Source organism: Perissodus microlepis, chromosome 13, assembly GCF_051167445.1.
Source record: "Perissodus microlepis isolate ML-2025 ecotype Zambia chromosome 13, ASM5116744v1, whole genome shotgun sequence".
In the NCBI taxonomy this organism is placed as follows: domain Eukaryota; kingdom Metazoa; phylum Chordata; class Actinopteri; order Cichliformes; family Cichlidae; genus Perissodus; species Perissodus microlepis.
In genome coordinates, this window is record NC_140473.1 from 21,849,612 (window position 1) to 21,874,155 (window position 24,544).

Genomic DNA, 24,544 nt, shown 5'->3' on the forward strand with positions numbered 1-24,544 from the left:
GTACCGAGAGGAAGAGCGCTGACAGCACCCACAAATCAGACAGGTGCTGCCCTCTGGTGGACACCAGCGAAACTGCTCGGAAACCTTTAACTGGGCATGTTCTATGCAAGGTGATTAGACTTGATGATTTTATAAAAATTATAGTTAACTCAATTAACTACCCTCTGCACCATAAAATAAATATTTAGTTTTCAGTTGCAGGAAGTCTTCATTCTCCTGTTGCTGCTTAACTGCTCACCTCAGCATCCTGTGCTTGGCCTGTCTCCTCCAGCACATTTTAGTGCATCATTTGTATTTGTATTCTGCTATTTTATGTTATTATTATTATTATTATTATTATTATTATTATTTTGTTGTTTTATTTTACTTCACAAATGTGTTTGATTTGTTGTGTATTTTTTACTTGTAAGCTCCTTTATTTACTTTATTTATTATAAACATAGCTCTTTCATAGTGAGTATTTGTTTTTTTTCTTTTTAAGTTATTTTGATTGACTATATTGTATTTAACTGTGGAACTTAATTGGCACTAACACAGACATCTCACATTTTTTAATAAATGAAGTATATCTTTATAAAACTAAAAGAATCAAATAAAAATGTAAGCACTGTCTTTAATATTATTTTTTGTTATTTTCACATAGAACACAAACCCTCATTTTCATTTACTCAGAAAATAGTTGAAAACTCCTGCTAAAACCAGGAAAAGACCCAGAATATCCCTCAAGCTATCGTCCAATATCCCTTATAAATGTAAACCTTAAAATAATCTGCAAAGCTCCCTCAAAGAGATTAGAGAAAATAACCCCCTTTTAATTCATCCTGACCAAACTGGTTTCATAAAAAGGTAGGCACTCATCAACAAATACACGTAGATTATTTAATTTGATAGACTACTCATGCAGTAAAAACATTGAAACTACAATATTATCTCTAGATGCAGGAAAGGCGTTTGACAGAGTTAATTGGAAATTTTTATTTGCAACTTTACACAAATCATATCACTCAGGGGAAGGGTTGCCGCTATAAAAATGATGGTCTTACCAAAAATAAATTATTTATTCTCAATGATCCCAACTAAACCACCACAAGATTGGTTCAGATCTCTAGATTTGTATATGTCTAAATTCCTTTGGGAAGATAAACCACCACATATAAGCTTAAAAACACTACAAAAGACCAACGATAAAGGAGGATTCCATCTACCTAACTTTCAGGCTTCAATTTATCTCAGGATGGCTAAAACATACCTTCTTAGATGAACCTTGGCTAGATGTCGAACAAGCACTTTGCAATAATCTAGAGATTTCAGATCTACCATTTATCAGCTCAAACATCCAACGACATGAATGCTTTAAAAGCGTCAACATCAGCTCTTCTCTGACATCATGGTCGGAGTTTCTAAAATTGACGGAGTCTTCATTAATCCCATGCAAATGTACACCTATTTGGAACAACCCTGACATATTACAAAACAATAATATGATAAACTTTTCAGATTGGAGTGGTAAAGGACTCAAATACTTAGAACATATACTAGAGGAACAGAATTTATTCCATTTGACAGACTAGTTACACAATAATGGATCAACAAGAAAAGATTTTTATAATATCAACAAATTAAATCCATAGTAAAAAAGAAATTTAAACCCGGTCAAGTTGAACTACAAACACCATCAAGTGTGGTACAATTTCTTACTCATAAAACCCCAAAATTACTTTCCAAAATATACAGATTGCTTTCTGTAACACTTTGTATTCAATTAATTCAATACAAAATATTACATAGAGTACACTATACAGGTCATCGGATGATTTCTGGGGGTGCTCCGTCTCCAGGCTGGGGCTCTGGCTGGGCCTTGGGGGCTTGGGTCCTGGTTGGTGTGTCGCCGAGGTTGTGTGCGGGTGGGTGCATGGGGGCTCAGCCCTGGTGCGGAGTGCCTCTGGTGCATCAAAGTTGAAAAGCATGAAGCAATAAAATGAAAATGTATAAAATCAAATGTTTAGTTAGGGAAATATGCTAAAATATAAATCAAATGCATGTAAGTCAAGTAAATTTCATGTCCCCAGATTCTATTAATTTAGATTTATTGTATCACTTCTTTGTATTTTTGACTACCACATCATCCTATTTGTTGCTGGTATTTGTCAGCAGGTAGGAACTTGAAAGATTTATGCCAGCCTGACTAGAGGACTCATCCAGTGAGTCTCGATTAATAAATTAATAAATCCATATTGTTGTTTCATTTCATAAACCAAGGTCAGAGTGAAAAACCTTTGTAGCATTAATTTATAACTGACTCCACAGAGTCTGAGTCGTGACCTGGGCCCACTGCTCCCACACTGTGCTCTCCTGTCTACCCACTTGACCATCTGTCCCACGCTGAGCTCAAAGGAAACAAAAGGGACATGATGTAAGCTGTACCTGGCACCGCTGATGTCCATCTGCAGCAGGTAAACTGTTAGACTTTGTATGTAACACTAGTCTAAAAATACTAGGCAAATTGCAGACATACTTTTATATTGTTTTATTTTAGGTTTATTTTCACTGCTGAGCCTTTGTCAAGGAAACAGTTTCAACCAAATGTAAATAACTGACTTTATATAAAGGTTTTTATATCTAGTTTACCTTACATGAAACATGGCTCCAGTAATGCTCCAGGGATATTGGCCTTGCATGCATTGTGATCACCAGCAGAGGGAGCTGAATAATAAGAAATATATCTTATATGCAGTACAACAAGACTGCGCGTAAGTATGTTTTAACTTGGTTTTAATGAAAAGCTTGCTCCTGTTTCTATTTATTTCACTCCTTGACTAGCAGGACTGTAGTCTGCAGAATATTTGCTTACAGTCAGATTCTGAAAACTTTAAAAGCTCAATATTGCACATGTTTTTATTTGACTTATTCCACTGTGGTTTGAAGCTGCAGCTACAGAGGTCCTTGTGGGTTTTCAATCCAAACTTCTGTATCTTAATTGCGATTTCAGACTCATGCACAGAGTGTACCGCTAACTCAAACAGCCTTCATGTCTAATATGTAAGTTCATGTATTCGATCACAGATTAAAGACGAGAGATTATCAGCTCAATGACTTGCACTCTCTGGTGAAATGTGATCTGTCATGATTTATTTGATGGCCACTGTGGCATAATGTGGGATAATCTGCAAATAAAGCTGTTATGTTGTTACAATTAAACACCAACAATGATAATAATAAGTTTAATAAAGTGCTTCCCATTAAACTCATAATTATTTAGACACGTACTTTATAAAGTACGTGTCTAAATAACATATTATATATGCACCCAGCGCAAGTATTTCTCCAGCTTTTATTGACAAAATGAAATTAGTCTTTACCAAAATAGTAATAAGTGTGTTATTAACTGTTAAACTTCCTCATATATTAGCCTCCAGGCAATCAAAACATGCATATATTTATTAAGAGGAAAAATGTAATCTTTTCTAAATCTAAGAATCTACTGGAAGTGGCCTCTAAATGTCTGTTTGATTTTTGAACTTTAGAAATTACTTAAAGAACATATTTTTTCTTTCTTTCTTTCTTTCTTTCTTTCTTTCTTTCTTTCTTTCTTTCTTTCTTTCTTTCTGTTTAAACTTCCATCAAGCAAACAAACAAATATAGGAATATTAACATTGTGCAAGCTCAGAAAGTTTGCTATAGGAAAGAATAATAAAATACTAAATTTAACCATCTCCTAGTATAATAGTACCAGTAAGTAATTTCAATTGTTTGTTTGTTCTTTTTAAATCAAAGTGTGATAGTAATGAGTCGTACTTAGGTAGAACAAACATAAAAACATATAAATAATTAAAATACGATAAAACGGGGAATATTCTTATATCAGAAGAATGTTGTGCTTTTCTTTGTCTAGAAACAGAAGCTGCACAAAAAGAAACGTTTTGCTCATTGACAAAACTGAATTTTATTGTGAAAGGACTGGGAAGAAGAATTTTTCGCACATGCGTAGAGTAAGCCAGGTTTCCGGTTCGGCTCAGTTGCTGGTAGTTCCTCCAGTCTAGGTCGCTGAGGAGTGGAGACAGCCAGGGACCGAGCTGAAATGTCGGACAGCGGGAGTCAGGAAGCCCCGAAGACACGGATACCCAGGCCGACGGTTGGCAACAAAGTGACCGTGGTACTCGGCGCTCAGTGGGGCGATGAGGGGAAGGGGAAAGTTGTGGATCTGCTGGCACAGGACGCGGACATGGTGTGCAGATGCCAGGTACGTTAGGTGAGCTCTGTCGTCAGGAGAGAGTCCGCAGGTAACTGCTGCTCGTTAGCTGAAACACCCGCCTCTCTGATGTTCTGCCGCATTCTTTATGAAAACCTACTGTCAGCTTCCGACTTCCAGCCACTCAGTGGGAGCTGTCACGCCACGGAAATATTGCGCGAATCATGCAAATACAAATCTGCACGAACTCGACAGCAATACATTCAGCTCCTTTTATACAGCACCTCTGTTTCGTGCCGGGCTTCACCCGTACTGTCCCGAACTACAAATACCCAACATAACAGGTGCGATTTCACCAATTTCACACCTCGTGAAAGTGGTTAGCACCGGAAAAAGCGGGGTCTTCCTCCCCCTTTTTTCTGTCATCCTCACAAGACCGTGTGAATTGAATCCAACAAGCCAGCGACTATTTCCTGGCTAACGAACATCCCAGGCAGGCTGGCTGGCTCTCTGTGTTTTTGCTAAAGTCACCTTGAATTCCTGCTAGCTGCCTAGCTCCCCAAACACCTGTAAAGCTGTGGTGACTTCATGTGCACACGTAAAACAGATACCTAGAGCTGGTTATTTGAAGAGAGAAGGCGCAAAACAGCGGCTATCCTCGGTTTGTGTTTATTCTAGCCGAGCTCTTCATTAATGCTTGTGTCTTGGCGGTATTGGCACAATTAAAGTTATCTTAAGACATTTTCTTCTTCTTTCTTTTCTTCTTTTAAACCTTAATTGCTGTTGGCCTCAAAATTGACCCGTGTTGACATTTGACAGCGTTTCAAACGTCACCAAAAATACACAAAAATATAAACTTTAAAAATGTGCAGGTACTACAAACTCTAGCACACTGATGCTGTTGGAGTCAAACTAGAGAATCTTGAAACTCTGAAGTTGTACATGCCGTGTCTCTGTATGTTTTTATGGGACAGTGGTGACATGCGATTTATCTGTGCACCTGCTGGTCTCTAAAGTGTCATGGGGGGAATTGCTAAACAGTGCAATAGTAAAACAGCACAGGAGTGATCGTGTATGGGGGCACAAAAGGAATAGAGGTCATACAGAGGTCAAAGGTTTCCTTGAGAGAGGGTACCTCAGTGCCACGGTGGAAAAGTGGGTAATGGTGTTGCTTCACATAAAGAAGATTCTTGGTACCAAGCCTGTCTGCGTGCAGTTTGCCTATATGAGTACTCCTTTTCCTTGTACAATCCTACGACACACATTGGTGAATTGATCATAGATGTGAGTTGCAAAAAGTGCTTGAAGTTTACAGTACTGTATGAATATGTGGTTACAGTGTAACTTGCAATTAAATGCACTTTGAGTGGTCAGTAAGGTTATTTTGCCTCCAAAAACAAGTGTTGTAAAACCTAAAGAATGCCCTCTTCCTGCTTTCTGAAGCATTAATTAAGGATTACTAATTGATTACTAATAATCAGCAGTTGTTGTAGACACTTACTTTACCTCATAATAAGTGACGCACTTCAATTCTTTTTATATGAAGACTTTATATATATACTCCAAAATGCTTTTGTATGTTTTATACAAAAGCATTTTAGAGCCATGTTTATACAAATTCAAAAGTAGATGGAGAGACTGGCATAAGGACTGTTTTCAATACTTGGATAAAAATCCTTTGCGGTCAATGACTGCCTGAAGTGTAGAAACCATGGGCGTCACCAAATGCTGCGTGTCCTGCCCTGAGATGCTCTGCCAGACCTTAACTGCAGCCAGCTTCAGCTGCTGCTTGTTTGTTTGCTCTCTTGGGTTGAGATCAAGTGACTGACTATGCCATTGAAGAATATCCCCTTTCTTTGCCTTGTACGGTTGCTTTATTTACATTGTTCATTTGCTCTGTGAAGCGTTGCCTGGTCAGTTTTGCAACATGGAGATTTGGGTGAATCTCCATGTTATAAGGAATATTGACGTGACACTTATGGTCCTCTGTAAGCATTACCACGATGGTCACAGAGTGGCACAGCTTGCTTTTAGAGAGATTTTAGTGTTTTAGCTTTTTTAAAATCTGTTAACTGCATAGACAATGGCTAGAGCCACTCATTGGTTCTTTTGACCATCTTTTGAAGCCAGACATGACAATTGAGGCCTGGCTGTGACACAGAGGACACTACACACTCATTGGCTAACAACTTGTAGTTGACAAAATCATGTGCCAGTGAGCATACCCTAAGTAGTCCTCCAGACTCTAATAATGACCACAATTTACAAAATGAATTTCACCTTTCATTTAGCAAGACTAAAGACCGAGCCCATAATCTCACATAGAATAAAATTAAGCTTGCTAGTGAAATGGTGACAGTACTAAGACTCCAAGGACTTTTGATTTGCATCCACTGTGGTTTCCTCATGCAAAATGAGTGGATTCAACTTTAAAATACCCGGATATGTTATCCCTGGGCTTTTAATATGCCTCTCCTCTTTTTGTCCAGCCTGTATCTGCCCTTGATCTGCTTAAATAAAAAGGTTTAAAACCCTCAGTTAAAAAGAAATGCTTAAAACCCTGCTGTTATTGTGGAAAGCAACAGAAAGAAGACTGCTGACGTCTGGCAAGGCTGCACAGACTGCTTATATTAGGGCTGTGATGTATGTTGTTACGCATCATATACAGTGTCTGGATTTGAAATGCAGCAACCTTATGTTTTGGACTGGTTTAGGTATTGCCTTAGCAACAAAACATGCAAACTAGTCAGCTGAGTGTGTTGTGTTTGCAGAACAATGCGCAGTACTTCCTATTTTGGAAGAAAAGGCATCAAAGCTTTGCAGATCGCAAACAGGCACTTTGTCAGCCTGAATCTGTGCATGTAATGCAGTGAGGAGTGGGGAAGCAAACTAATCACAGTATGTTTTACAAGCCTGCCAGGCTTATGCACCAGGTTTATTTTTTTCTTTTCTAGGCAAAAGCTTCAACTGTTAAGTCTGTCTCTGTTAACTGTTTTTGTATGCATTTAAACAAAAAGCAGGTGAAATTAAATACTTTATCGCTCTGTCACAATGAGGTAAAATGTGATTTTGGTACTTCCTCTTCATGCTGTAAGAGGGAAACAAGTAAAAACCCCAGTGCCTCCCTCCTCTTTCCAGTAATCCGGCTGTGTCTACGCACAATTAATAGCAGCGTCAGGATAGTCCACATCAATTCACTGCAATGTTAATTTATCCTCCGTATACCCACTTCTTGGTTGCAGCAACTGCGATGACAGATTTTCCAACATGTCCCTGTAGTAATTGCACAGATTGGCTCAGAAACACACTGGTTTAAATTCTTCTTGGCAAGGTGTGAAAATCTGATTCAGAGGTTTGAAACTTGCTTGAGAGAAGTGCTTTAAAAAAAGAAAAGCATCACACCGTTTTCACCTTAAAGATCTGATGACTAACATATGGTGAATGCATTTATGATGTGTTGTTCTGGCCTCCAGCACTGTAACTTTTTTGAAAATTAGACTCAAGATAGTCCTTTCAGCTCACCTAGCTCATGGGTGTCAAACATAAGAACCGGGGGCCAGGATCGGCCCGTTAAAGACCCCGATCTGGCCGGTTGGATGGTTATGGAAAATGTGAAGGAGGGCATAGCAAAGCAGTATTTCTTTACCATGTAGACAAAGTGAGGCAAAATGTTGAAATATCTCTTCTTTGTCTTATATTAAAGTATCTAATTGATTAAATATGTAGTTAAACTTTTTACACTGTCAGAAATTGGAGTTTCAGCAGTCCATCCCACATAAGATCAAAGTAAGCTGTTTGTGGCCCTCGATATAAAATAAGTTTGACATCCCTGCTCTAACTCAAGCTCAAACCTGCACTCTTCCACTAAGTAGACTCACAAAGCTCCTACCAAGTGAACTGGCAAAATATTAACCATATCCTTTAATCAGGCAGCGATACCAAAGCAGTTAAAATGCATAATAAACATCTCAAAATTATGATTTAAATCTGTTTGACAGCAGATGGGGTGGATTTCCTGTTAAACTGATAAGCTCTATAAGCAAACCTTGGTCCTAATAAAAAAGCAAAGCTTAACTAGAAAAATTTGCATTTCCTGCGAAAATGCAGTGTGGATGCTTTAAAGCTGAAGCTGTCTGCAAAAACTAGCTGAAAAGGGTGAAAAGTTGCAGAAATTGTAAAAACTTTGCAGAAGCAAAGGAACTTTGCTAAAATGTAATAACTCAGCAGAACTGCAATATCTTAGAGGAAACATAATACTTGGCAGAAATGCAATAGCATAGCAGAACTTAGCAGAAATATTGTAACTTACCAGAAACATGATAACTTCTCAAAAATACAAGAATTTAGGAGAAATAGTATAAGATAACAGAAAGAATATATTTAGCCAAAAATACTTAAACATTACGGAAACACTATGATTTAGAAAAATAGTACAACATAGCAGAAATACTGTGTTTTACCAGAGACACTGTGATGAACTATGAATATTGTCATTTTAAATTAATACTATGTTTTAGCACAAATACTATAATGTGACAGAAATACTATCATTTGGCAGAAATACTATGATTCAGCACAAATACTCTGGTTTAGCACAAATATTATAAGATAGCAGAAATACTATTATATAGCAGAAATGCTTTATTTAGAAAGAAAAATATAATATAGTAGAAATAGTATGATTTAGCAGAAATACTGTATTTAGCACAAGTACCAAAAAGTAGCAGAAATACTATGATTTAGCAGAAATACTATGATTGAGCAGAAGTACTAAGATGTAGTAAAAGTACTTTGATTTAACAGAAATACAATTATGGAGGAGTAATACTTTAAAATGGGAGAAATATTGATACACACACACACATACACAGAGCCTAAAGGGAAGAGTATTTGTGCCATGGAGTGTTAACAAGAATGTGAGGTCCATATTAGAAAAGCTGGTAAAATCATAAAAGTTTGCAGAATTGTTATAAATGATGAATATGAATTACTGGTCTGTGATAGTGTATTAACTTGTAGGGAAAAAAAAACATGTTGACTAAGGTGGAATCGAACCCACGACGTTTGGGTTGCAGACCCGTGTCATTACCAACTGCGCCACTGGGAAAGAGAGAGGGCGCCTTGAAAAACAGGGTGATGAGCAGTCAGAATTAGATCGCGGTGAGAGGCGAAAATCGTCGTTTTTTTGGAGTTACAAAACATTGTGTAACTCAAAAACTAGGTGGACTAGAAGCATAATTCTTGGACTGGGTGAATCAGCGGACTTTGGTGTACTTTGACCACGATTTTCATTGCTCTCTGTACATCCGTCGCTGAGATATGACGAGAGAAGAAACGGCAGACCTCAGATATGATTGGCTGGCTGGGAAGCCGTGCAGGCCCTGATATGTGCATTTGAATGTCTGAGTCCTCACAGAGGATTGGCTGCCTGGCAGAAATATATAGAAATAGTATGATTAAGCATAAATACTATATTTAGCAGAAATACTATATTAAGCACAAATCCTATAAAAAGCAGAAATACTATATTAAGCACAAATCCTATAAAAAGCAGAAATAGTATGATTAAGCATAAATACTACATTTAGTAGAAATACTATGTTTTAGCACAAATACTATAAAAAGCAGAAATACTATAATTTAGCAGAAATACTATATTAAGCACAAATCCTATAAAAAGCAGAAATACTATATTAAGCAATATAAATATCCTATAAAAATCTTATAAAAAGCAAAAATACTGTACTATGATTTGGTAGAAAAATTATAATTGATCAGAAATACTATATTTGGCACAAATCTTATAAAATAGCAGAAATAGTATGGTTTAGCACAATAGTAATAACTTAAACAGAAAAATTGGAAAAGCAAAATGGACAGCTGAAAAAATGCTGAACATGCTGAGGGTCCCTCAAATATACTTGCTAAATGAAAAAAATCAGCAAAAAAATATATAACAGCCACACAATCACAAAAAATTGTCACATAAGGAAACACACATGCACAGAGAGACACACACACAAGATCCAATTCAGTCAACCAGTCTAAATATATTGAATTTGAATCTTACAATGAGATCATCCCATAAAAAGGCTTTCTCTCTCTCTCTCTCTCTCTCTCTGTAGCACACACACACACACACACACACACACACACACACACACACACACACACACACACACACACACACACAGGGAGAGAGAAGCAAGTTTTCAGTCAAGCAGCCTGGGAGCTGCTGAATTTGAATCCACCAATCAGAGAGGCTGTGCACTTTTTCCCGCCAAAACAGGTGCACGCAGCACAGAGAGACACAGGATTTTTGCAGTCTATTTCTCATAGTGAAGACTCCCCTCAAACAAATGACCATAATTTCCTAACCGTAGGGGCTAGAACGGTCATTCTTACACCGTTTTGTTCAGAAGAGATTGGGGAATCTTCAAGTGTTGACAATTTATCATTAAAATATGAATTTTTAGAGATATATGACATGGTTGACTTCTTGACTTAGAAGCCACGAATTCCCCAATATGCAAATTTGAATGCCTCAGCCCACATATATGATTGGCTGGCTGGGAAGCCGTGCAGGCCCTGATTTGTGGATTTGAATTCCTCAGCCCTCAGATATGATTGGCTGGCTTAGAAGCCATGAAGGCCCCAATATGCAAATTTGAATGCCTCAGCCCACATATATGATTGGCTGGGAAGCCGTGCAGGCCCTGATTTGAAAATTTGAATGTCTCAGTCCTCACAGAGGATTGGCTGCCTGGGAACCTGGCAGAAATATATAGAAATAGTATAATTAAGCATAAATACTACATTTAGTAGAAATACTATGTTTTAGCACAAATACTATAAAAAGAAGAAATACTATAATTTAGCAGAAATACTATATTAAGCACAAATCCTATAAAAAGCAGAAATAATATATTAAGCAATATAAATATCCTATAAAAATCCTATGAAAAGCAAAAATACTATACTATGATTTGGCAGAAAAATTATAATTAATCAGAAATACTATATTTGGCACAAATCTTATAAAATAGCAGAAATAGTATGATTTAGCACAATAGTAATAACTTAAACAGAAAAATTGGAAAAGCAAAATGGACAGCTGAAAAAAGGGTGAGAGAAAGTAAGTTTCTAGCTCAGTCAAGCTGCCTGGGAGCTGCTGAATTTGAATCCACCAATCAGAGAGGCTGTGTACTTTTTCCCGCCAAAACAGGTGCATGCAGCACAGAGAGAGACACAGGATTTTTGCAGTCTATTTCTCATAGTGACGACTCCCCTCAAACAAATGACCATAATTTCCTAACCGTAGGGGCTAGAACGGTCATTCTTACACCGTTTTGTTCAGAAGAGATGGGGGAATCTTCAAGTGTTGACAATTTATCATTAAAATATGAATTATTAAAGATATTTGACTTGTAATGCACCATAACTGAGTAGAGGCGAAGCAAAAACTGCCTTGACCTGCCCTCAAACAACGCTTTGTAACTCTAAATCTATTTGGAGTATCGATATCATTCTTTCACCGTAAGAGACAGCAGGCTTTGGTGAACAGTCATGGAAATTTTCAGGTCTCTGTGGAAAACCGTCAAAAAGATATGACGAGAGAAAAAAGTGGTTCATTTCCAGAGTTTGAAATCTGAAGAAATCTGAGCGAAGGACGAATTTCCGACCCTCAAACAAGTCCAACTCATCTCAGAACGGTAATAGGTGAGAAAAAAATTCTTGAATTGTGAGCGTCAGGAGTGTCTGAAGATATACGGGGACAAGCCTCATGTTTGAACTTCGCTTCGTTAAGGAGATATGACGATTCGAATATACCTCTCATTACAGAAATCAAGCGGTGATTTTGAACAAACTCTCCATTGACTTTCTATGGAGAGTTTTGAGACTTTGTGTTGGTCTGAGGAGATTTGCCAAAATTCTATAAATTCCACAACAATGATAGTGACATTTTCTGAAAGCCAGCAAAAATACCTACGTTTTGATGTATAATTTGTGGAAGTTGAGTGAAAATTGAGCAAGTAGCAAACAGTTGTTCGGACATGAAGAGAAGACGGCGAAACCTAGAGTGGCACACTGGAAGCCAAGTGCATAGCAACCATAACAACGCATGTATTTTGTGAAAAATCAAAAAGATGAAACTCAAAACTTGAAGAGGGATAAGATGAAAACGGTAACAGATATGAAAAAGCTGAATCATACATGAATAGCCCAATAATTTGTGAACATTTTAAAGTTTAAATGGAGTTTCTATGTGAAAGTATGAGGAAGTAGTTAAGTTTCAAAAACGAGCAAGTTTTAGCAGAATTGCAGAAATTTCCCATTCATTTCAATGGGACAAATTAAAGGAAAAAAGCTTAATATTTTAAAAAGTATAATAGCAGAAAATACCAAAAGTCATAGCAGTCATTAGCAGAAATAGCAGAATAGTTTAAAATTTGAATGGTGAAAATCGGACAAAAATTGTGGAAGTAGTTAATCGGCGAAATACGGAGCAACTAGAAGAATAAAGTATAAAGAATAAAGAGAAACAGGAACTCAATAGTGTGGATGCCTTAAAGCATCCACACAATAACACCTTGTGATGTGCACTTGGTTCAATTTTTAATTAAAATTTTAATGTTGGCTTCCAAAATTATAAAACAAGATACTGAGATAAAACAATTACTGCACCACATTTATTGCTCTCCACTCAAAAAAGTCCAAATTAACCCACAACAGTCTGTGGCTTCTTTCTTTTTTTCAGCTGAAATATAATTAATGTTTAAATAAGTCGATGTAATTATACAGAATTGCTCGATAAGCCTAGAATTACTTTTGGAAAGTGCGTGTATAAACCTGTCAAATAATTTCAACAGGAGCCAAAATAATTGTGTGGATGCTTTAAGGCATCCACACTATTGAGTTCCTCTTGGGACTTCCGTACACTTTTTGGCACTTAACTACTTCCACAATTTTCAGCCGATTTTCACCGTTCAAATTTTAAACTATTCTGCTATTTCTGCTAATGTGTGCTATGTCTTTTGGTATTTTTCACTATTATACTTTTTAAAATATTAAGCTTAATTTGTCCCATTGAAATAAATGGGAAACTTCTGCAATTCTGCTAAAATTTGCTTGTTTTTGAAACTTAACTACTTCCTCATATTTTCACGTAGAACAACCATTCAAACTTTAAAATGTTCTCAAATTATTGGGCTATTCAGGTATAAATCAGCTTTTTCAAATCTTTTACCGTTTTACTTTTATGCCTCTTAAAGTTTTCAGTTGCAAAATTGTGATTTTTCACAAAATACATGCGTTGTTATGGTTGCTATGCACTTGGCTTCCAGTGTGCCACTGAAGGTTTTGCAGTCTTCTCTTCATGTCCGAACAACTTCTTGCTACTTGTTCAATTTTCACTCAACTTCCACAAATTATACATCAAAACGTAGGTATTTTTGCTGGCTTTCCGAAAATGTCACTATCATTGTTGTGGGATTTATAGAATTTTGGCAAATCTCCTCAGACCAACACAAAGTCGCAAAACTCTCCATAGAAAGTCAATGGAGAGCTTGTTCAAAATCACCACTTGATTTCTGTAATGAGAGGCATATTCGAATCGTCATATCTCCTTAACGAAGTGAAGTTAAGACATAAGGCTTGTCCCAGTATATCTTCAGACACTCCTGACGCTCACAATTCAAGAATTATTTTCTCACCTATTACCGTTCTGAAATGAGTTAGACTTGTTTGAGGGTAGGAAATTCGTCCTTCGCTCAGATTTCTTCAGATTTCAAACTCTGGAAATGAACCACTTTTTTCTCTCGTCATATCTTTTTGATGGATTTCCACAGAGACCTGAAAATTTCCATGACTGTTCACCAAAGCCTGCTGTCTCTTACGGTGAAAGAATGATATCGATACTCCAAATAGATTTAGAGTTACAAAGCGTTGTTTGAGGGCAGGTCAAGGCAGTTTTTGCTTCGCCTCTACTCAGTTATGGTGCATTAGAAGTCAAATATCTTTAATAATTCATATTTTAATGATAAATTGTCAACACTGGAAGATTCCCCCATCTCTTCTGAACAAAACGGTGTAAGAATGACCATTCTAGCCCCTACGGTTAGGAAATTATGGTCATCTGTTTGAGGGGAGTCGTCACTATGAGAAATAGACTGCAATAATCCTGTGTCTCTCTGTGCTGCGTGCACCTGTTTTGGTGGGAAAAAGTGCACAGGCTCTCTGATTGGTGGATTCAAATTCAGCAGCTCCCAAGCTGCTTGACTGAGCTAGAAACTTACTTCTCTCACCCTGTGTGTGTGTGTGTGTGTGTGTGTGTGTGTGTGTGTGTGTGTGTGTGTGTGTGTGTGTGTGTGTGTGTGTAACAGAGAGAGAGAGAGAGAGACCCACTTTAGGGCAGCATCTCATTGTTGGAAAAACATATAATATATTCAGACTGGTTGACTGGCATAGACCCTCTGTGTGTCTCTCTCTCTGTGCATTTGTGTATACATATTTGATTTTATGTGTATCTGTTGGCTGTTCCTTCTTGTTTTTTAATTTATTTTTATTTCTTTATTTTTTTTTCACAGGTGAACAACAATTAGTTTTGAGGGAACTTAACCATGTTGTTTTTTTTTTCATCTTGCCATTTTACTTTTCCAATATTTCTACTTCAGTTATTGCTATTCTGCTCAATCATAGTATTTGTTCTAAATCATTGTTATTATGCTATATTGTAGTATTTAAGCTAAATCAAAGTATTTCTACTATATTATATTTTTCTTTCTAAATATAGCATTTCTGCTATATAATTGTATTTCTGCTATGTTATACTATTTGTGCTAAACCAGAGTATTTGTGCTAAAACATAGTATTAATTTAAAATTACAATATTCATAGTTCATCACAGTGTCTCTGGTAAATCAAAGTATTTCTGCTATGTTGTACTATTTTTCTAAATCATAGTGTTTCTGTAATGTTTAAGTATTTTTGGCTAAATATATTCTTTCTGTTATCTTATACTATTTCTCCTAAATTCTTGTATTTTTGAGAAGTTATCATGTTTCTGGTAAGTTACAATATTTCTGCTAAGTTCTGCTATGCTATTGCATTTCTGCCAAGTATTATGTTTCCTCTAAGATATTGCAGTTCTGCTGAGTTATTCCATTTTAGCAAAGTTCCTTTGCTTCTGCAAAGTTTTTACAATTTCTGCAACTTTTCAGCCTTTTCAGCTAGTTTTTGCAGACAGCTTCAGCTTTAAAGCATCCACACTGCATTTTCGCAGGAAATGAAAATTTTTCTAGTTGTGGTTTATAATTCTGCTGTAATCAAACAGCCCAGCCTCTTTCACTAATGCAGACGTTCCAGTGAATCTGCCGAGTGCTCGCGAAAACTGGTTGTTCAGGAAACTCCCTTTTCCGTCCAGTTGTCGGTCAGGCGACCCTGCACAGACGTGCTTCCCCTCACTGCATTATGATGTTATGACATGTGTGCTTGATGTGTAAGTGAGCGGTGAAGTGCTGCAGCAGGCACCCTTAGTCTTTTTATAAAATCAGCTTTGCCAAGCAGTCCTGCTCGGTGTCCCTTACAGCCCAGACCTCTAAGATGCTGTTGGTGACAGTTGGGTGTGTGAGTCAGAGGTGTGTAGCAGACAGGGCGTGATACCAGCAAAACACATTTACAGTAATATATTTCTGTACAAGCTGCTCACACCTTTTAAACGTTTAAACTTTCGTTGAATGCACAATGCGAAGACAATTCAATCAGTGATTAAAGTAAACTGTGACTGCGTGCTTTTAACAAAAGGAAAACATACAAACTGTAAAGTGTTATAGCTGAGTACATTGATGCCTATGTGGGATTGAAATTACTCAACACGTACTTTAATAGCTGATTATTTAAGTAGTTTTCTAAACAACAGCTCCAGATTGTCATATATTTATCATTTTGGACAAAGTGTTTTTCACTATTCAGACATTTTACAGTTAAAAGTTTAGAGTGGCTCGATCACCTGTTCGGAGATGGGAAACGTACCTGACGCAGAACAAAGGGCTGTGAAGCAAGGTCATCAGGTGAAACTGATAATACTTCCTCTCAAGTTTTAAAGCCAATTTTGTCCAGTTTTGTTTACAGTGTAGGTTTAGCTTACAATGGTTTGTATTATAATGATGTACGAGTTCAGCTGGAGACGTGGTTGCCGCACGCCGACTCAGTTTCTATAGAGATGTTTGCAAAAAGAAAAGAAAACAGAGACTGTTGCCCTGTTAGCCCTTCGACTTTGATGCATTTGATCTTTCAAGACTTAAAAGGATCTGATAAAAATCGTATAAATCATCTGTAATGAACTGAAGTCAGACCTTCCTACCAGAAAAAGAGGGGAAATATCAAACCACGGCAGGATTTTTCCTGGCTCAAAACAGGGATTCACATAAGGAGAACTAATCATTAGTTTTTATATGCAGGAAAGCTTCTGCACAGTGACCAGTTAGAGGCAGATGCTGGCGATCAGTTTGAAGTTAAAGACCCCTGGGCACAACTGTGTGGTGGGACCTCAGCAACTTGGTTTGATTCAGCTAATCTCATCGATAACACAGTCAGATCTACTGCTCACGGATTAATGTTGAAAGAGTAATAAAGTATAGAGCTCAGAGAGCTTCTCGGGTAAAATACTCTTGCCCAATTAGAAAAGGAACTTTCTTTGTTGAACAAAAAATACATAATAATGCAGGTAAAATATTCTCTCGATATTCATTGCTTTGGTCGAGAGGTGCAGCAACCCCTGCACTGGTCAGGGCAGCCTGGCTCCTTCATTTAGATCTGGCCAAAGTTTCACGTCATAAATTCACAGCATTGCTAGTTTTTCCATTTTCCTCCATCACTTCTGTTTCATTCGTTTTTGTAGTACTGTATCCTTTAGCCAGCTGACTCTGAGAGTTACTACTAGCCTCACCAGTGTGTATGATGAACTACTGTGTTCTACCAATTATATCATTTAAATAGATCTGCGTTTTGGTAATATATAGATTGAGGAAACATTTAAACAAATACAGTTACATTGTTTTTTTTTCATTTGCCCGTTAGATGGGCTCCTAACTGTACATGGGCACAAACCCAGAATGGAGTGGAACAAAGCCTAGGTTTAGCTCATCTGGCCAAAGGATATCTCAGTCTCCTTCTGTGCTTCTCTTTTGGGCCTTTATTTATTCATTTATTCATTTATTTTTGAGTGGAAGGCCAAAACTTTTTAGAGGGGGCTTCTAAATCTTTTTGAAAACCCCCGATCTGTTAAGGTTGCTCGCGGTGTGATCACATCCAGCCTTAGCTTAAACTACCTGCCTGTTTTATGTTTTTTTGTTTGCATCACAAAGAAGAAAAGTAACTGTGAGCATCCCCAACGGCTAGTTAATATCTTATAAATATACATACATGCCCCAAATTCTGGAGTATGGTATTTGACTTTATTTAATGATTGATTCATAAGATGTAGTTAATCTTTTGCAGCATTGTAAGGTAGTACAGAAAATGACAGTGACCTGCAATTTAGTATCAGAGTACACTTGAGTAAGGCAAATGGTTGCCAACAAAACATGAGCCTGTTTAGGAGGAAGATCCTGTCCTCACCATGACTCCCTGTTTCTCAGAGACAAAGTGTCAGGTACAACTGATCTGTTTAGCAAAGTTGTTATCTGGCATTAAATGACTGAACAGAACGGAGTTGGTGCTGAACTGTTTTAACTGTTTTGCACGTTACTTGATTCACATGAAAAGTGGCAGCGCTAATAAAAAGTCCCTGTTTTTGTGCTAACACATGGGATTCAGTGTGGTAACGTGAACACAGTTTGGTGAGGCGTCAAAGCTTTTTTAAAAGAAGTCAAATGTAATAACTATATTTAGTATTTTTTTTTAAAAAAGCAGGATTTGTTGTTGAAGTAGTCCAGTGTTCTCCCAAACTCTCAAAACCTCTATGAAAAGTGTTTCTTTCTCCAACTGCAGATACTGTGTCCCATCAAGCATCACTTTTCCTGCTGTGGTATATCACAGTATTTTCTGTGAAAAAAACAAAACAAAATTTATCTGACGGCGATCTGAGATATAAATACTGAGTTGTACCCAGCCTCTGAAAATGTAAATGTCTTTGAATCTACTGAATCCACTGCTGTCTCTGTGTCAAACTCTGTGGGTGACATTTGTAAAAATCAGGTTTATCTTGCAGGTAGGATCTAATAATGAGTCTGATGAAAAGCATCATGTTCATCATCAAGTCTGAGTGTTATTCATAGCAACCTAAATGCAATTATCATGATCATACTCAAAAAGTCATTCAGACTCTAAGTTTTTATTGAGTTTTTGGCCACCTGCTGAATGTAAGTTGAATACTTTCTATCAATTCTAGCGACGTCTGCCTGCTGTTCGGCGTTTGGTATGCCCAGTGGGTTTGAGCAGTTTGGGTTTTTTTTCCAGTGCTATTAGTTGTAAAAGTAAAAAAAGAAGAGAAAATCCAAGTGTGAACATCAAAACCGCTGAACTGAGATCTTTTTGGAAATCGATGCTACCTAAAAGATCAGATGCGCCAGCAGGACATCGACTTACCCAACTTACCATTCTGACATAGCAGTAAAAACAGAGACGTTGAGACATTAAAATCTTATACAATGAGTAGAAGTTTCTGCTTGCTCATTTCTAAGCTGCTTATTTTCTCACTAAGACGCAAAATAAATGCGACTGAGACCAACGAGTGCTTTTCAAAAGTACTTGCATCGCAACATTAATGAGAGGATGGGGCAAAAAATGCATTTTTAACACATTAACCAAATAAAGATCCAAAGATTGGATCTGCTTAAGATCTCTTAAAGTTGAAGCCAAATAATCTGTAAATTAATCTTATGTAATTATGTCTTTCAGAAGAAACTAGCAGTAGCGCGCGATGACGTAGGGATTGACTAATTGTCCAGTTAATTCCAATGGCTAAGAGATGCATAGTTGCAAGATTAACCCATGTTTTTCCTTTCACATCAAAGCATTTACCCCAGGTCAGGGTCACATGTCTTGATTCATTATTACCAACTACAGCTTTAGTTTTGTCTCTTTTTTAATAATAATAATAATTTCTGTTATTGTTGAAGTATGTTTGCATAGCAGAGACCTTCTATTGTACCCTTAGAGCAGTAATCACACTGCCCCTGCAGTTCCCAAACTAAAGGGCAGTAGGTGACCATCGTAAAAATTTGTGTCTTGTGATGGGTACGAGAAGCCGGTCATGGGACTGCTGGAAGACCGGAGTTCTTCGGTTCTTTGGGGGGATGGGGTGAATCGTAAAAGTCATATCTAAAAAGGAGAGGCATCTGCCCCCCATCTGTTTCCCCTCTCCACCTTCAGGGTGCTGCTGTAGCCAGGAATAACTCCATGTGGCCAAAGCACATGCTGAGCTTGATTTAGGTCTACAGGCTACAGCATGATAGCCTAAGTTGAATAGGCACCGTGGGTTGTGAGTAGTGACGCAAGCTGCAGCAGAAAAAATGGATCAGCAGTTTCATTTTTCATCACAGCAAAAGAAAAAGAAATTAAAAAAATGAAGTACTTGCTTAAGTATCTGTTTGTTTCTCCCCTTCTTTTCCGTGTACCTCGTGTTCTTTTTTACCTTAACATCTGACTGATAAACATGAAGAAGAGAGGAGTAAAGCAGGTCAGATTGTGATGTTCTAGTCGAAGAACTCACTGTTCCTTTTCTGGGTCCCCCCATTTTTATCTCTAAAGTCAGATGTGCTAAATCATCTGCAGGCATCTGTGCTACATCCTATCAGATTAACTCACAGAAGCATGATTAAATACAACAAGATTAAATGGTCTCTGCTTGTCTGAAATTGTAGTTTCCTTTAGCCAGTGGATGTCTTGTGCTGCAAACAAATTGGTGTACAGATATAGTTCAGTACTGAGCGTCTAGACACCGATAGTGATACTGCTTTCGCTTCTCAGAACCTGCACTTCCAAGAGTCCACAGCCTGAATGATTAGCTGATTTTGTTCTTGTCATAAATTTATCATCACTATTGTGATTTATCATCACTATTATCATAAAAAAACTGATGAGGTTCTGTTTTCTCACCGACTTAGCTGTCAGGCAGATAGCGTCGTCTTGTTAAGCGTGAGGAGTTGGCCTTTTATACATGTCAAAGTCAGTTTAAGTGTTGGCGAGCGTTGCTGCAAATGTGAACAGTGTTTGTATAAAGATGCAGTCTGATGAGCTATTATAAGTGTTGTTGCTTTGCCTCACTGGTTAAATACTTAAAAATTAGAAATCTGAGTGTGGAGTTGGAAAGAAGTAGCATTACCATATCCTTTTTTCTTGCTTGTAATCTCTGCTCAACTGTAGAAGATTATTGAGGCCATATAAACTGCTAATAAGGCTCAATAAACAAAAAAGACAGATTATGGTTAATATAGGCACCAATTTTGACAAGAAAAGGACTGAAGAGCTTGTAAAGCCCTATATAAATCTAAATTCTGAGTATTAGAACCTGTAGACAAATTGCATATTGTTACGCAAATATTATAAACTTCAGTCTAGCTTTTACTTTTGTAATCACAGCTTGTTGTAAGGAGGGGCGCAAGAACTTGTTATTCCTCCAGCTTCATTTCCTTTCTTGGAGTACCATGTCCTTCAGGCGTAACTACGAATATTTCTTTAGTATATATTTTTAAAGTGTGTGTTTGTAGTTGTAGAGTCTTGACAGAACATGTCGCTGTGTTTGGGTGTGCAGACTAGAGGATTATGAACGCGTTCTTAACACACATTACCAACAGTTCGTTTGACATGCCCTTCCATGCATCTGTCAGTAGGTTTATACTGGGTTGATACCTCTGCTTTCTGACCTCAAAGTAAGCAGAAGTTTCTAAGCAACAGCGCAGAGCAACACATACCCTAACAGGCAGCGCTTCGTGGTTTGTGTATGATGCTTGTTGCTTCTCGCCAAACTATTTGGCTTTTCAAAACAAAGTTGGAGAGCCTCCTCTAGTTTCTGTTTGGCTTTAGTCATCAGTTTCTGTTTTTTTCCCCCTCTCCCTGCAGGGCGGCAACAACGCAGGACACACAGTGGTGGTCGACTCAGTCGAGTACGACTTTCACCTCCTACCCAGCGGCATCATCAACCCCAAGGTCACCGCTTTCATTGGTGTGTATCGCATGCAGAAATACACTTACATTGCTGCACGATACACACACAGTTCCTCGCTATTTTCTTCTTGAACTGATCGCGATCCCTTTTAGTTGGCTGCTCGTCATCGCTCATATAGCCTCCATCCTGACGACTCTTACAGCGAGTGCGATCGGCTTGACTCAGAGCCAGACTGCAGGCTACATCGTATCCACCCATCTGCAGTAATTTCATTAGCTAATGGATCCAACTTCTCCTTTAAGGCTTCCAGTCCCTGTACACATCTGCAGTTGACCACGTACAGTCTATCAATACTTAATACTGTTTCTGCTTTGTTTTTGCTTACGACTGTGGCACTCATGTGTAGAGGCTTATTTCTGTTTGTTGTGACATAACTTTGCCTCCTGTGTAGATTTTGAGAACGTCTCATTTAGTGAGCACATTCATTCTGACAGTGTCATTAAAAGAGCTTTTTTAATGCTTTTATAGCTAATTTCCTTGTTTCCCATATTTAATTTGGTTAAAGTAATTACCTCATTGCCTCCACGTAATGAAGCTCCAGTTAAAAGCTAATTAGAGCCAGCTGTTTGAATACTCCAGTGAGTAAAGAAAGCTCTGCTCTGTCTCTTGGCATTGCATTCAGGCACACCTAAGACTGCTTTCACAATGACGGGCGCTGACTTTGGTTTAGATGCAATTTACACACAGTCGAATGAAGCGACTCTGCCCACAAATGGGAACGATAAGCTTGTCTTCCAACTAAATTAAAACATTTTCAGATGCAGGCTATCCTGTTTGGCCAGTTCCGCATTCAGGTTTGCTTCCACTGTGGTCTGAACAGCAGACAGTATAGAACAAACAACAGACAAAGCAAATTTGGCGTCACCTATTTGTATTTTGAACCATGATGCGATGAGTAATGGGTAGATCTGACTGAAACAAACACTGGTTGGTGCTCATGCAACAACTGTAACTGTACAAAAGTCTTGATTAGCCAGGATGAGTGTGTTCAAGGTCACAGAAACTTTCGATGCGACTATTCGCTGGAAACAAAAACACTTATCTGTGAAAGTAACTGTCAGCTCTGGCCAGAAATGAGAGGCTGGTATCTAAACGCTTTGTGCCCTGGTCAGAGGAGAGATTTAAGATTCAGTAACACATCTGTTAGTGTCTGGGTTTCAGAAGTCACACTCTCTCCCCTCATTTGCCCTTAATTTTCACTCTCTCAGAGCACAAAGCTGCTTGATAGAGGCTGACTGCACAGTAACACCAGCAGGCTGAAGTTAATACAGTGGAGTGCTATAAAGACAGGGTTTAAATTTGATCAGGTTTATTTTAGTTCATCCAGAGTAATAAGCCTGGATTGGCCTCGATATCACTCCATAGAGCTACTCAGGACATCTCCGATCGACAGCATCACAAATGACAGCCCCCAACAGAGCTGCATCATCAACAGTGTGAAACATAACATGTCAGAAAGTTTGACTTGTCTTTGTAGTAAGTTTTGTTTCTAATATCATTAATGAAGCCTCCGTTCTGTTCAAATGTCCCAAAGCGTGACATTGTGGTGATGATAGAATTTTATACTACCTGTAATTTCTCTATTGTAGGAGAATCCAAACCTTCACTGTGGCACTGAAACATTTTACTTTTGTATCAAAAGTCACTCTTCTTTCTTTAAACATAATTTTGTGTATTCTTTAAGGGATCATAAACCAAAATAGGGCATATACTGATAGTTTACAGAGAAATAAACTCAGCTTTGACTCTTTTGATTTGAAACCAAGAACTGTAATGTCACATAGCTTTGTTTTTACATCAGGCAATGGTGTGGTGATCCATCTTCCAGGCCTGTTCGAAGAAGCAGAAAAAAATGAACGCAAAGGAAAAAGTGAGTGCTGTACTTCCTTTTTTTTTTTCTTTTTCTGAGCAAAACATGGTGTTAGTTATCTGTGTGGAACTCACAGCATATATGCGTGTGTAGGTCTAAAAGGCTGGGAGAAACGGTTGATCATCTCGGACAGAGCACACATTGGTAAGTCCTCACAGATCTGCCCCTGCACTCGTTTACTTTAGAGAGTGTGCGACAGTTTGAATGCACGCAAGAAGAAGTGTGTGTGTGTGTGCGTGCGTGTATGTGTGTGTGAATGCGGGAGCTCTGCTTTCTTTGAGGTGTGTGAGTGTGTGTGTGTCCTCTCTCCCTCCTTCGCAGTGTTTGACTTCCACCAAGCGGTTGATGGCGTTCAGGAACAGCAGAGACAAGAGCAAGCAGGCCAGAAGTAAGAAACCTGTTGCTTACAAACGGCTGCAATGTACACACAGCGTGCACACACTTTAAGTTTCAGGTACTCAGTATATTAGCAAACACAGCTTCAAACACTAAAGTTAGTCATTGATTGAATAAATGCCACTCCTTGTGTTCCTTATCTTGGATTGCGTTCTGTTTTCGGTATTCTTCTTTGCACTGAGTCATGCTTTTCTTTCTTTTTGTCATATGAATCTTAGTCAGGCCTCTGGATAGTTTTGCAGTTTGCTGTCACAGGGTCAGGGTACTATTCCACATGTTACACACTAACAGCTGCCAGCTGTAGCTGCTAGTGGTGCAACGGATCACGGTTGATCCGAAATCCGAACCGATCCCGCTCCACGGTTCGGTACGCACGTGATCCGAAGATTCGAAAAAGAAAAAAAAGTATGTGTATGGTGCGCGTGGTGGGTCTGTCAAGCGGTAGTTATTATGGCCAGCGCTAGCGGTCCAAGTGGCGGAGCAGAGGAGTTTGCGGCATTTAAGCAGCTCTTTGCGGCCCAATCCGACTCGGCTAAAGCTATTACAAAAGCTACTGGGGTGTTTAGCTGCAGACGGGAGGCCGTATTCTGTTGTGCAAAACAAGGGGTTTAAACTGTGATGAACGTGCTTGAGCCACGCTATGATATCTCGTTGCACGTCCACTTCAGTGACAAGATCGTTCCAAGCAAGTATGCGCAGGAGAAGTTTAAAGTTATGGCTGAACTGTCCCAGGCATCTTCTGTTGCCCTAACTACAAATGGGTCGACCTCCAGGTCAACGGAAAGCTACGTGACCGTGACCGCTCGTTATATCACAGCGGAGAAGTAGATACAAAGCCATGTACTGCCCTATAGATTACATTAGATTAGATGAAACTTTATTTATCCTTTGGGTGGGTTCCTCCGGGAAATTCAGTTTCCAG

The 24,544-nt window shown here is 38.3% G+C and overlaps 1 protein-coding gene across 1 annotated transcript in view; it reads left to right on the top strand.

The window, feature by feature from the left end:
• Window positions 1–3,989: 3,989 nt before the first annotated feature.
• Window positions 3,990–24,544, top strand: part of adss2 (adenylosuccinate synthase 2) — a 35,577-nt gene continuing 15,022 nt past the window's right edge. The window contains exons 1-5 of the mRNA XM_084948036.1: window positions 3,990–4,240; window positions 21,251–21,353; window positions 23,158–23,226; window positions 23,320–23,370; window positions 23,548–23,614. Of these exons, the coding sequence (XP_084804162.1) occupies window positions 4,079–4,240; window positions 21,251–21,353; window positions 23,158–23,226; window positions 23,320–23,370; window positions 23,548–23,614 (452 nt within the window). The 5' untranslated portion in view covers window positions 3,990–4,078. The remainder of the gene's footprint in view (window positions 4,241–21,250; window positions 21,354–23,157; window positions 23,227–23,319; window positions 23,371–23,547; window positions 23,615–24,544) is intronic.